Source organism: Dromiciops gliroides, chromosome 1 (assembly GCF_019393635.1).
Source record: "Dromiciops gliroides isolate mDroGli1 chromosome 1, mDroGli1.pri, whole genome shotgun sequence".
In the NCBI taxonomy this organism is placed as follows: domain Eukaryota; kingdom Metazoa; phylum Chordata; class Mammalia; order Microbiotheria; family Microbiotheriidae; genus Dromiciops; species Dromiciops gliroides.
The window spans coordinates 249,006,358-249,021,393 of NC_057861.1; the positions used below are offsets into that span (position 1 = coordinate 249,006,358).

The 15,036-nt window shown below is 37.7% G+C and overlaps 1 protein-coding gene across 1 annotated transcript in view; it reads right to left on the reverse strand.

Moving 5' to 3' along the window:
- Positions 1 to 15,036, reverse strand: part of B4GALT6 (beta-1,4-galactosyltransferase 6) — a 93,917-nt gene that overhangs the window by 46,495 nt on the left and 32,386 nt on the right. Inside the window, exon 3 of the mRNA XM_043978487.1 lies at positions 8,887 to 9,000. Coding sequence (XP_043834422.1) covers positions 8,887 to 9,000 — 114 coding nt within the window. The remainder of the gene's footprint in view (positions 1 to 8,886; positions 9,001 to 15,036) is intronic.

Here is a 15,036-nt window from a genome sequence, read left to right on the forward strand (position 1 = left end):
CTGGATTCAGGAGGACCTGAGTTCAAATCCAGCCTCAGACACTTGACACTAGCTGTGTGAGTGACCCTGGGCAAGTCACTTAACCCTCATTGCCCCACCAAAAAAATTAAAATAAAATAAAAGGAGCTAGGGAAGGAAATGGCCAATCACTAGAGTATCTTTGCCAAGAAAACCCCAAATAGCATCATGAAGAATTGGATGTGACTCAAAAAATGACTAAATAGCAACAACAGCAACAGAACATTATCAAAACTGATTACAGTCTTGAAAACATATATGCGACTTGGGTGGAGTGACCAGGCCTTTGTCTCAGAGAATCAAAATTTAGAGAATGCTAAAAGCTTTTGCACTGTCGTGGTATCAGCAAAGCTCAGCACAGAGTTTGTAAGATTAAAACAGGAAACACTTCCACATTACATTGGAGTCTCTCTTTCCCCAATACCAGGTTTCTCCTCTTCTCTAGCTGGTATCTTCCTTACCAGACAGTCGCAAGTGCCAACACTACTAAGTACGACCCAAACCAGATAAAAATATAACTGAGAAATATTTAACAAAATAAGTTAAAAATACAATAAAACATAGATAAGCTTAACTTGTGGTCTTTGAAGTCAATATGCAGAGCCCACAGGGACCCTTATGTACAGTTTAGTGGACCCCATTTCTATTTAAATTTGACACAACTGCTCTACAACCTTCTGAGTGTGAGGGCCAACATTTGATATACGGAGCGTTATTTGGGTGACTCGCCTTAATATTGGGGTCCTGGAAATATGAGGGACCCTTTTAGGTTCAACCCTCCCCTCTGAACTGCCTTTTTTAGATATTTCTCCCAGGCCAATAAGAAAGGAGCCTCTAAACTTTAGTTCACAAAAGGATCAGATTTTATTACTTGGGAATTAATTAAACAACAAAGGTGAAAGTAATAAAAATCAAAGATAAGGAAATAGGAAAATAGAAATACAGAGAAATGCTCTTAACTCTAAACTTAGCCTATTAGGGTTTTCTGTAATTAAACTCACCAAACACCTGAACAGTCCGCCAGTATAAGGTTGCTCGCACGCCACCCAGACCACAGTCGCCACACCGAGAGCATGCACCAGAACAGCGGTCGCCCGAAAGAGAGCATGAACACGTGCCGCCAGCGCAAGGGCCCAGAAGGAAAAAGGCCGAGTTCCAGAAAACACCTAGCATTCCAGAAGCAGCCTGCCTCCCTTCAGGGAGCGTTCAATCTCTCCTCCCCCAAAGGGGAGGTCCTTCAAAAGCTGCCTTTCTGAGCTCAGTAGCATACTTAACCTTGAGGTGGGCCAGGTGTGACCCTCTCAAATGAGTTAGCTAAAAATGGGAATATTAATCTTTACCACAAATAACTTTTACCACATGAGAATGTAGCATTCAATTCTCCCCTGAAGAATTCCAGTAATGGGAACCCCATGGTAGCCCATTCCTCTTCAAGCAAATCTCTTAGAAAAGTTTTCTTTATTTATAGCTGAAATATGACTCCTGACAAGTTCTGATTCTGACTTCTGGGGCCATGCAGAACAAGCCTCATCCCTCATCCCTATGATGGCCCTTCTAATACTCAGAGGCAACTGTCACATCCACCCTAAGTCTTCTCTAGGCTGAATAGGCCCTTTAGCTGATGGGATTGGAACACATTTCATGTGTAGAGATGGGCTTCCCAGAACCATCTTACAAAATACAAATGGAGCTGAGCTAAGTCCTTTCAGTCACTTTGAGGGACATCTCTGCTTAGCACTGAAGGATTTTAAGGTCATGCAGCAATTCCTTGGTCCTCATGATGGCAGCAGGGGGAAGGGGTTGTATCAAAGATGATTGACCACCATGAGCCAAGAATAGCAGCCCATTTAGATAACCTTAAAAGGAACTACTCTGGGCTCTCACCTGCCTTCTGTAGAGTGTGTAGAGACTCCATAAGACTCTCTTTGGGGATTCTCATAAGGAGAGAGAGGGGAACTCCTCCCCCCCACCTCGTGTAGCTACTGCAGCTGCTCATATGTAGTAGTGAGCACAGGTTCTTCCTACGTTAATCTGAGGCAGGCCCTTGGTTCTCTGGCTGCCTCCTCTGTGCATCATTCCCCAACACAGGTCAATCAATAAGGGCCAAACCTAAATATCTCTGGCCTTCACTGGCCAACAACAGATCCCAGCCCATGCTTCACTATGCTACTGTTTGGCCTCTTGATGGCTCAGGGTGGGCATAAATAGCAATGGCATCTCTTTGGGTCAGAAACCTTGAGGGTCTTCCCTCCTCCCCAATCAATTTTGTAACTAGGTAAAAGAGGCCTTCCTTGCCTCCTCTGTTACCTAGCCTTAACTGATGAATGGGCATTGCCCAAAGCACACTGAGATCTGTGAAAAGTCTTAGCTTAAAAGGCCAAGGTCTCCCGCTGCATCCAGGGCCATCTCCAGTCATCCTGATGTATATCTTGCCACTGGACCCAGATGGCTCTGGAGGAGAGAGTGAGGTTGGTGACTGTGCACAACCCTGCCTCACTTAAATCCAATTCATTGCAAGTCATGACATCTGTCATGGTCCTCTTTGAGAACAAAGGACAAACACCAACAAGAAGAGCTCAGCCAAACTTCAGGAATGTACTCTACTCCCAATGTACAACATAAGTTGGTCTCCGATCTCTTTGTGATGCTGATTACACTCTTATGGAAATATTTGCCAGTCATTTCTAAAATATGTGAGAACCAGGGCCGAGAAAGACATTGCGAGATGATCTTTTAAAGGTCTTCCTGGCATCTGGAAGCTGCCTGGCATCCTAGAAGTTGCCTCTATGGAATTTGCCTCTATTCAAAGACCGCCTTTAAGTCGTGTCAATCAATGGACTTGAATGCTACCAGCCAATTAGCTTGGAGATGTGTGTGTGGACCACCCCTCTTCTGTCCCTCAGGAAGCTTCTGCTTGAAAGGACTAAGAAACTGTCTCTTGGGTGGCTGGAACAAGCTCGTGGTGGCAGAAGAAGCAGGCCAGGGTAGACAGATTTCCTATCTTTCTGAACTTCACGTGTTCTCCCTTTACTCTTTAATAAATGCTTAATGCCCAAAGACTGGTGCTAAAGCTTCTAATTTAAGGCCACCACAGATTTAGTTTTACTTGTCACAAATGATACTCAAAATTGAACACATTATCCAGATGCCTTGCTGTGGGGTAAAATATAATGCATAGAACTGAATACTATACCATATGTACCTTGCTTTGTACTATATGGAAAACTTTACTGGATAAGAATGAAAGAACTACAGGCTCCCCCTTTGGGATTTCTGCCTTAGTTATTCTGCAGCAAGCTAGGATAGATGCTGGAACTAAGACCTCACTTCGAAGTCTGAGATATACAAGTACTGCTTGCTTCTCCCTTCTTTCTTAGTATATGACCCAGGGCCAGCCCAGGGTACATGTACCCTTCTCAGTACACTCTGGATCTGTGGCCTAGAACTGGGTAGTGAGTAACAAAGCTGCCACTTGGTACCTGTCCCCACAGTGGTGCCCTGCTATGGTTCTGGTGAGGTCCTGGAGAGACCTCTTCTTGCCTAGGTTCACATCATCTCCCTAGATGCTGGAGTATTCCACACAGCATGCTCCTGGTACAATCTTATCCCCAGTGTCTGCAGACCTCTCTGAATCATAAACTATTTCCTACTCCCAATTCCTCCTATTCCTACTCCATAGATCCCAAGGCTGTGTCCTGGGTCCTTTTCTCTTGCTACATTCTCTCTTATTGACCTCATTAGCTACTAATTATCATCAATGCAGATCACATACAGACCTATATATCTAGCCCTAGTTTCTCTCCTAGTCTCTTATCATGAACTGACTACTAAACATTTCATATTGTATATGTTCTATGAACATTTGAAACATAACAGATCCAAAATAGAGTTTATTATGTTTCCTCCCAAACCTACCCTTCTTCTTAATTTCCTTATTTCTGTCAAGGTCATCACCATCTTTCTAGTCTTTCAAGTTCAAAACCTCAGGCATTCTTCATTCCTCACTGTCCCTCAACCTACATATGCCATAAATCACCAAGTCATCATAATTCTATCTCTACAACATTTCTCGCCTCTTTTTCTTTTACCCATTCATGTAGCCACCACACTAGTTTAGGCCCTCATAACCTCTAACCTGGACAACTACGATAGCTTCCTAATTGATCTCTCACTCTAATTCAACCACTGCACATATGTCAAAATGGTTTTCCTAACAAATAGGTCTAGTCGGACAGCTAGGTGGCATAGTGGATAAAGCATCAGCCCTGGATTCAGGAGGACCTGAGTTCAAATCCAGCCTCAGACACTTAACACTAGCTGTGTGACCTTGGACAAGTCACTTAAACCTCACTGCCCTGCAAAAAAAAAAAAAAAAATAGATCTAGTCATGCCACTCCTGTGCTCAGTAAGACTCCAGTGGTTTCCCAGAACCTCGAAGGTTAAATACAAACTCCACCATGTGACTTATTTAAAGGCTTTCATAACTTGGCTCCAACTTAACTTTCCAGGATTGTTCCCCATTATTGCCCTTTTTTAAATTCTACGGTCCATCCTACCTACCTTTTTATGTTCTTCAATATGATACCCCATTTCCCATCTCTGTGTCTTTGTACATGCTGTCCACTATGCCTGTAATATAGCCTCTCATCACATCTGCAAGAGGAGAGAAATCCCTAGTTTCTAACAAAGTTTAGCTTCAACTACTAAAGAGTTTTCCTGATCCTCCTCAGACCTTTGCTGCTTTCCTTTACAAATTATCCTTTGGGGGGCATATTATTATATATGAATTTATTATTGATTTCTGTAAAATTGAAGTTCCTTGAAGGCAGAGACCATTTCATTTCTGCCTTTGTCTCCCCAGCACCTAGCACACCATAATTGCTTAAGAAATGATTGTTGGGGGGACACCTAGTGGCGCAGTGGATAGAGCACCAGCCCTAGATTCAAGAGGACCTGAGTTCAAATCCAGATTCAGACACTTAACACTTAGTAGCTGCGTGACCCTGGGCAAGTCACAACCCCAATTGCCTCGAAAGAAAGAAAGAGAGAGAGAGAGAGAGAGAGAGAGAGAGAGAGAGAGAGAGAGAGAGAGAGAAAGAAAGAGAAAGAAAGAAAGAAAGAGAAAGAAAGAAAGAAAGAGAAAGAAAGAAAGAAAGAAAGAAAGAAAGAAAGAAAGAAAGAAAGAAAGAAAGAAAGAGAAAGAAAGAAAGAAAGAAAGAGAAAGAAAGAAAGAAAGAAAGAAAGAGAGAGAGAGAGAGAGAAAGAAAGAGAAAGAAAGAAAGAAAGAAAGAAAGAAAGAAAGAAAGAAAGAAAGAAAGAAAGAAAGAAAGAAAGAAAGAAAGAAAGAAAGAAAGAAAGAAAGAAAGAAAGAAAGAAAGAAAGAAAGGATTGTTGGATGACATTGAGCTAACAGTCTACTAAAACTCTCAAGATCATCTTCATATGAATTGTTGGCCTAGCCACACTTCTGGAATTTGTACAGGTGATATTTGAACCCAAGTGTAGGGCTTTATATAAACTGTATTATAATGGAGTCTAGCCTGTTAGCTTTTTAAGCCTTTTGATATCCAATGTGCTCCCTAGTTTGAGCATACTGGGTAATTACGCCATCCATGCTTTTATCAAAATTACTGATGAAAACTCAGATCAACACAAAGCTGTGAACAGTTCCCTGGGTCACTCTTTTGGGCACATCCCCCAAAGTCAATGTTTATTCAATTATAATTACTTTAACAGTGCAGTTATTCAACCATTTTTCAATTAACCTAACAATCCTAATATTCAGCTCACCTCTATCCATCCAGGTTAATGAAGCTATATAAACATAAAAGTTGGTTTCATTGGGTATTTTGTCTTTATTCCACTTTCTCAACCTGAAACCTTCTTCCAACATACCAGCCCTCTTCTCCTATTGGTGAATTGTTTCTGGTGTCTCCCTTTTGAGGACTGGCTCAGGCCAGCTATGTTTTATTCCTCTCTTGGTTGTGTTGAATTCTCTTACTTTTGTCACCACATTCTTTTTTCAGCTCCTTTTTTTTTTTTTGGTTGTCTTCCTCCACTAGAATGTAAATACTTTGAGTATTGGTATTATCTCTTTGCTTGTATTTGTAACCCTAGAACACTTAGCACAATATCCGGCATATAGTAAGTGCTTAATAAATGTTTTTTTTTTCTTGCCTGTCTTCTTGAGTATAGATATCATTAATCATTAGTGTATTCATCAGTTCCAAAGCACGGCTCCCTTTTCCCCTCTCTTTCAGCAATACAGTAAGATACAAACTCTGAACCTTTCATTATAATATGCCCACTTTGTTTTATCTATCAGAAGAGAAGCTTCAATCTGGCAATTCTATCTTCTAAATGTGGAATCATCATAATTCACATGTGATCTCAACATCAAGCCACTGGTCCAGATTCTATGATTTAAGAGGACTAGGGAAAAAATGAAAAGAACCTATCTGTTCTAAAATAGTTATAGCAGCTCTCTTTGTGATGGCAAAGAAGTGGAAGTTGTGGGGATGCCTGTCAACTGGAGAATGGCTGAACAAACTGTGGCATATGATTGTGATGGAATACTACTGTACTATAAAAAAGATGAGTTGGATGATCTTAGAAAAACATGGATAGACTTGGGTGAAATAATGAAGAGCAAAATGAACAGAACCATGAGAATGCTACATACAGCACAACAATATTGTTTTAAGAACAACTTTGAGTGACTAAATAATTTGGATTATTATAAATACACAAATTAACTACAAAAAACCTATGAAGAAAAATGCTATCTACATCCAGAGAAAGAACCAATAAGTAAAAGTATGTATAGAATGATTTTATACATATATGTGTGTGTATATATGTATACATACATATTATATATATATATATTTGTTTCTAATGGTAGCAATCTCTAAGATGGGGAGGGAAGAAAAAAAGGGAAAAAATTTACATGATAAATTTATTATATGTTTAAAAGGAATAGCAAATTGTACATGACAGATTTGCAATTTCGTATTTAATCATTTTTAATTATTCAAATATGTTATCGAAATGCTTGTTTTATTTCATAAATTAAAAATAAAATTTTGGAAAAAAGATTTGAGAAATTAATTCCTCATTTCCAATGCAACCCTCTCTCAATATTTTGTTAACGATTTCTGGCTATGATGATCTAATATAAGAATCAATATAGCCAATGCATATTTTTATAATTGGCATGTCAGCAAAAACATTACTCAATACTTTTATTATTGCACAGATGATACTTTCAGACTTTGGAAAAGAATACATAAACTCATATTCATAGTAGTTTACAGTTTACAAGAACTGGATTGTAAATCTTAGTTCTATTAATTATGACCTATATGACTTTGATTAAATATTTTCATCTCTATGGGCCTTGATTTACTTATTTGTAAAAGGCAAAGAGTAGAATAAAGCAAAAATTGACCTTTTCTTCTGCTATGACCCCTTAGCAGTCTGATGAAACCTATGGACCTCTTCTCAGAAGAATGGTTTTAAATGTATAAATGTATAAAATTAAACTAAGGAACTGATTATATTGCGATACAGTGATGTAAGTGTGTCTGTCTATATGTGTGTGTATAGTATATATGTATATATACTATATATACACACACATATATATTTTTAAACAATAAGCCCTTCAAGCTTTAGTGTTCTTTCCACTGGACCACAATGCCTCTCAGTGACTCTGAGAAGCATAAATGAAAAATAAAAGTCCTTGAGCCACCTTCTCCATAAAGAGCCAATGAGGAGACCAATAATCTAACCTAGGTTAAGAGGCCTGCCTGTATTTTTATAAGAAATATTTAAGAAGTAGCATCTATATGTATACTGATATACCATTACAGATGGAAAATTAGCAGGACTAAAATTGAATAGAAGGAAAAGAGTGGAGTCAATTGTACTTGGGGAAACAATTGATCATTTGCATAAAAATTCATCTTTTAAAAAATACTATTCTCCTGGCAATATGATATAGCTGAGAATCTTAGAATCCCCTAATCTGTAGATCAGCTCAATAATGAAGTAAATGGAGCACTGGATTTGCAGGCAGAAAGACCTGAATTCAAATTCCCCCTCAGATACTTACTTAGTTCTGTGAGCCCTGGGCAAGTCCCTTAATATTCCTCACCTTCAGTTTCCTCATAAAAAGGTGTGCAAAAATAGCACCCACTTCATAGAGTTGTTGTGAGACTCAAATGAAATAATACAGGTAAAGTGATTTGTGAATCTTAAAGCACCACAGTAAAGCTAGCTATCGTCATCGTCACCGCCATCTTAGTAATGTAGGTTGGTTGGCCCAAAGGGCAATGAAGAGATGCATAGTAGAGACAAATAATTTGTGGTGTATTTTCAATAATGACCTATGTTTAAGAAGCAGTATGAGAGATATGACTGAATAAATATAAGAAAAAAAGGACAGCCTTAATTATAGCCTTAATGTCATAATAGAGCGCATGAAATGTAAATAAAAGGAAAAAACACCTAGAAGGCCTCAATGCAGTACAATAAAAAGAACATGGGATTCATAGTCGTAGGATCTAGGTTTAAATTTCAGTTCTGCCACTTATTACCCATGAGACCTTGGTCAAGTCACTTAACTGACTTTGTTTCAGTTTCCTAATCAGTAAAATAAAAAGATCTCTACCGGTCCCTTCCAGAGCCTTTGTGAAAGATCTATGGAAGAACATGGACAAGAATTATAGAGAATGAGAAGACATGAATGGGTTGCAATTTTCACTAATTGAGGAAATTCCCACATCAACAAGGTAATGTTTCCATTGCAATATGAACTGTAACACAAGTAAACATTCTATTGAATTAACATTAGTTTTCACTTACTCATGTAAGGCAGCTTTTCTGGGCATGGATGGTAAGGAGAATATGTGAAGTTTTCTGGAAGATACATTGTTGTTTGAGCAAGATAATCACTTGAATTATTGCCTTCAGGGTAATCTTTGAGGGGAAAAAAAGAGAAAAATTAGAGTTTTCTATCTCCAGCAAATTACTTGATGCTTTTATTCTCAGTTTTTCAGCATATATATTATTATCAATGTGGGAAAAACTACAATATACAGAATTGGCAGTAGCAGTCCCAGTAATTATGTATAAAGCATGAATATAGTCACCATGGCTAATCTCCTTAAATCATAAATTTACAGCTTGAAGGAACTTAAAAACCATCCAATCCAATTCACTCATTTTATTGATAAGGAAAATTATTCTAAGAAAGGTTGTTCAATATCTGTTATCTGATTGACTTTTCAGAGAGTACTGCAAGGGAATCCTAAACATAGGGTTTAGAAAGGAACATAGCCATTTTCACAAGAACATTTTTTAACCTGTCTTATATACCTAAACTGTAGTTCTAGGTATTCTAAACTGTGGCCATTCAGGGACCTTTACAAATGGTTTGGAAATACAGAAGGAGCTCTACTTGTTTGTCAAATCACTGCAGGCTACCTATTGCCCCATACAACTACAATGCAATATTCCTATACTCACAACAAGGCTTCATCCATACAATCTGTAGGGTCACCTGAGGCTCCTTTGGTGTGGGGATGAGAACCACATTATCTAAGTAGCCTTTTATGGTACAGGGTCTTGAGGATTAAAATGAATATTACTATCAATATTTAGGAATTTCAAGCTCTCCATTACTGTCACAAACTCAAGCTTTTTAATATATCATTCTGATGTATCATATATTAATCCTGAACTGACCAAGAGCTTCATGACCAGTTGTCACTCAAACTGTTATAACACAATTCACTCTATCCTGTACCTCATTCCTTTTTCTCTGTCCTCTTTTCTCTCCCCTTCTTTATCTTCTTTTTTCCTGCTCAGTGGGAAGCTATTTATTTGTTTAATGACACTGTTTTTTGTTACTTTTCAGAGGAAATTTTGAAAATGTGCCATACACCTGTCCTCACCTATTATACCAATTTCTTCTCTATCACCATTCATAACTCCAAATCTTGAACACCTAACCCTCATACTTTGACAAGATTCCCCTTCCATGCAAGAATGGCTAGTTTCCCTTAGTATTGCACTGACATATCTGTGATCTGATCATTTCGATCAAAACAAAAGATAAACATTTACTTCTTAAGAAGGACAAATAAGAGGCCTCTATAGAGAACAGATAACTGATATTGGAGTCAAAACCTGAGTTCAAGTCCTGCCTTTAAAATACATTGGCTGTGGGAAGAGAGCATTCCTGGGTAAAACACCTAATCACTCATTTAACCAGGCAAATCTTTAAGACTATAAATTTTATACAATGTGCCAATCAGATGTTTCCTTCTAGGAATTCTCCTATACCAATTAACTCCAAATCCAGTAAACAAATCATTTTCGTGTGTGTGTGTGTGTGTGTGTGTGTGTGTATACACACACATGCACATATACATATATATACTTACATATTTATAGATAGGTAGATAGGTAGACAGATAATAGACAGGCAGATAGATACAGAGAGAGATAGATGATAGATAGATAGATAGATAGATAGATAGATAGATAGATAGATAGATAGATAGATAGATAGATAGGTGTATAACTAAAAAATGAGACTTGAGGAAGAAATTATACCAAAGGTATAACTTATTCTCTTTCCACTACATTACATTTCCCACTCTAATTTTTTTTAAATCTTCAAATTACCTACATATGAAATAGTAAAATTAACTATTATATACTTAGTACTTTTCATACCATCTGCAGTAAGTTATATTAGATATTTGATACTTTTGTAGATAATATATTAAGAATCTTTTCATAACCATCTTATACTAGTAATAGTATAAAGAAAGTATGTGTTAACACAAAGATAGTATTTTGAATCAGATTTATTTATCCCTTTTATTTTCTTAGCCATATATATATATATTCACATGTACAATAATTTAAAAGCCTTTTAACTACAATACCACCTGCATCACATGCCTATTTGATAAAAACTGCAACTCTACCAACTTTTTATTGCCATAGAATCATAGTCTTAAGGGAATTTACTTGGGGGCATTGAACAGATTAAATTAAAACCACCACAGGAAAAAAATAAGAATTTAGAGGTGAATCTTTAAAGTTTATCTACTTAAATCCCTAATTGGGAATATAAGTATGAATCCTCTCTTTTCTACTCTACTCACAAGTTACAGTCATTCAAAGTGGGTTGTAGGAGCATTTTCTTATAATAAGGTAGATATTTAAGAATGAAAGCCTGTACATTCACAGAGAAGTATGAGTAGGGTAAATTTTATAAATTTATAAATGAAAATATAAGTGCTCATTAAAAGACTATTCCAAATACTGAATAAGCAGTCTGAAAATAAGACCACAGAATCAAATAACTTCAGGGTTCACCATTTCATTCAAATCTTATTTGAAAAAAGAATTCTTATGTGACCTGTAGTCTGTCTGTTGGACACCTCTGGATTAGATGATCTCCAAGGGTCCATTCCAACCCAAATATATGACCCATTAAGAATGTGATTGATTCCAGGGTAAGTTTCCAACTCAAATCCAACTGCTAATATTTCTCTAACTTAGAGTAAAGGAAAAAAATAAGAATAACACTACTAAAGAAGTGACCATCATTTCTTTTTAAAAAATATTTTATTTGGCTTAATTATCCAACAACTGCCTTCTCATTCTCCCATACCAACCCCTTACCTCTAAATGATAACACAAGAAAAGCAAAACCCATTACAAATGTGTAGTCAATCTAAGCAAATTACCACATTGTTTATATCCAAAAAACAGATTTGTCCCATTCTGCATTGAGTCTTTCACTTCTCTGTTAGGAGGTAGATAGTAATTTCATTATTAGTTCTCTGGATTCCTGATTGGTCATTATACTGATAAGAGACCAGCACATTTATATACCACAACTTTTTTATCCATTCCCATTATGCTATATTATGTTATATTATAATAATGTTTATTATACTATTTTATATTATAGGCACTCCCGAGGATTCCTGTTCTTTGCTACTTCAAAAGAGCAATAAATATTTTGTGCATCCTTAAAAAAAAAAAAAGAATTCCTACTACACATACTTAACAAGTAGTCATCCAGCTTTTGCCTATAATCCTCCAGTAAGAAGAACCTACTACCTCACTGAGGTAGCCCATTATTTTGGGGATAGCTCTTATTGTTAGGAAGGTTATCCTTACTTTAAGCCTAACTTGGCCTCTGTCCATCCATAGTTCCTAATTCTGCCTTCCTGAGCTACCATAATCCAGGTGGGCATCACCCATATATGAAAGCAGATATTTGACAAGATATTTGACTAACAATGGATGTTATACAACATAATGTTTACAGAGGTATAAGGAAAGTAGGAAACTAATTCAGAATTCAACAATTCAGAATTATCCAATGCAGTATATTCATCAAAAATAAAACATAAGTGCTCGATAGGGAAGTGGAATAGAGAATTCTATTCAGTACTGAACTTGAAGGTAGTTTTCAATATAGTTTTTCCAATTTTAGGAAGAGATGGAAATTTCTAAAGTATTACACTATTACATTTAAATGGCTCCAAAATCCCTTGGATTCCCCCCCTCCTGAAGGTAAATTGATTCTTCTTTCACAACATGACTAATTCAGAAATATGTTTAATGTGATTTTATACATATAACCTATATCAGATTGCTTTCTGTCTTGGGGAGGGGGGAGGAAAAGGAGGGAAGGAGAAAAATTTGGAACTAAAAATCTTATAAAAGCAAATGTTGGAAACTATCTTTACATGTAAATGGAAAATAATAAAATACTTTTATGATTTAAAAAAAAAAGAAGTGACAATAGAACATTAAACGATATGTAGAAATTCAGCCTGTAAAAAGATAAAGGATAGGCTTTGGGACAATCCAGGAATAGGTAACATGATGGAAAATGTCAGGTAGAAAGAAACAGAACATGTAAGATGGATGGTGAAGAGCCTAGTTTGGCTAGAGCAAACAGTTCGAGAATATTATAAGATAAAGATGCAAAGGTAGGATATTGTCAGATTATAGAATGTTTTAAAGTCTGGCAGCTATGTAAAGGATGGACTAGCAGCAGAAGGAAGACAGTGAAGACTGGCAGGCCCGTGTTATGTGATTTGGAGCTTCAAGAGATCATCTGGTTCAATAGCCTCATTTTACAGATGAGGTAACTACAGTCCATAAAGGGTCAGTGGCTTGACCAAGGTCATTCAGTTGGTTAAATAGTAGAGCTTGGATTTTAACATCCATCCTCCAATGCCAAATCCAGTGTTTTGTCTACTCTTGCTAAGAAGCCATTATGGTAATCTAATCAGGAGACCATAAGGACTATTAGTAGAATGAATGGCATTGAAAACAGAAAGATGCAAATTTATTTGAAAGCATAATTCACAAAACATGTCAAGTGACTGGCTATGAGAAGTGAGGGAGAAATACTAGAGATTCTAAGAGAGGGCAGAGCCAAGATGGAGGAGGAAAGGTAGTAAGTGCTCAGCGCTCCTGACACAATTATAGTCCCCAAAACTCCAAATACAACCATAATACAACTCCTGGAGTAGCTGAACCCACAAAAAGACGGGCTTCCAGCCAAAGATGGATTAGAAGTTTGGCAGGAGGGGTGCTGGGATGGGAGTGGAGTTCAGCCCACAATTGTGCTGACACAGATCCAGCCCCAGGCAGGCTGCACTGAAGAAACTCACCCCAAAGCCTCCGAAACAGTGGCAGCACCAGCGTCTTCTGGAACTAAGCTCACGGTCTGATGAAAGGGCTGAACAGCTGGCCGGGGTGGGGTGGGGGGAGTCTATGGGGGTTTCTGTGGGAGCTGAGGAAGAATTCCTACCCCAGCAGGGAACCAGAAAGAAATCTCGAGGGACAGGAGGCCCAGGTGGGGCAGGGGTGCAGGCTTGTCAGAGCTAACAAATACAGCAAACAAAATTTTGTTTCTTTGTTAATTAGCAAGTTGGCCTGGTATTATTTACAGACCAAAGCATAGGCCAGGCAAGTGAAGAACATGCCTCTCCTTAAATTGTATCACTTGGGACCCCTAAAGCTTGGGCCAGTGTAGCCTGGAAACAGGACCCCACTTTAAGAAGGAGTTAAAAGTCAAGTAAAAGACAGGCAAGATGAGCAAGCAGAGAAAGTTACAAACCATAGAAAGTTTCTTTAGTGACAAGGAAGATTGAGGTGCACCATCAGAAGAGGATAGCAATGTCAGGGCTCCTACATCCAAAGCTTCCAAGAAAAATATAAATTGGTCTCAAGCCATAGAAAGTTCAAAAAGGACTTTGAAGATAAAGAGAGGTAGAGGAAAAAATGGAAAGAGAAATGAGAGTGAGGCAGAAAAGTCATGAGAAAAAAGTCAACAGCTTGGAAAGCCAAATGGAAAAGGAGATACAAAAGCTCTCTGAAGAAAATAATTGCCTAAGAATTAGAATTGAACAATGGAAGCTAGTGACTTTATGAGAAACCAATACACAATAAAGCAAATCCAAATGAATGAAAAATAGATTCTAAGAGGCAGGGGTAGGAAGATTTAAATTCCAGGCATGGGGGATACTCAGTACAAAGGTAGAAAGACAGAAAATGAAATGTCATTATGTGAGGAACAACATGAAAGCCAGTGTGCATAAAAGAAGTGATGAGTGAAAAGTTTGACAGGGTAGTTTGGGGAAAGGCTGTGCTGAGACTAAAATGCCAAACAGGAGTTATATATTCTAGAGGTAATAAGGAACAGCTGCTGTTTATTGAAGGAGAGGTAGGTTGACAGATCTATACTTTAGGAAAAATCACTTTGAAATCTATATGGTGGGACAGGTGAGCCTGGGAGCCCAATTAGAAGTCTATGGAAATACTCTAGGCCACAAGTCATGAGGATCTGAACTAAGGCAGTTGCATGAGATATTGTTGTTAAGACAGACTCCATAAGAACTGGCGATTGAATGGATATGTGGGGTAAAGGAGGCTATCTATAAAGAATAATGTAGTCATCTCAGTTTT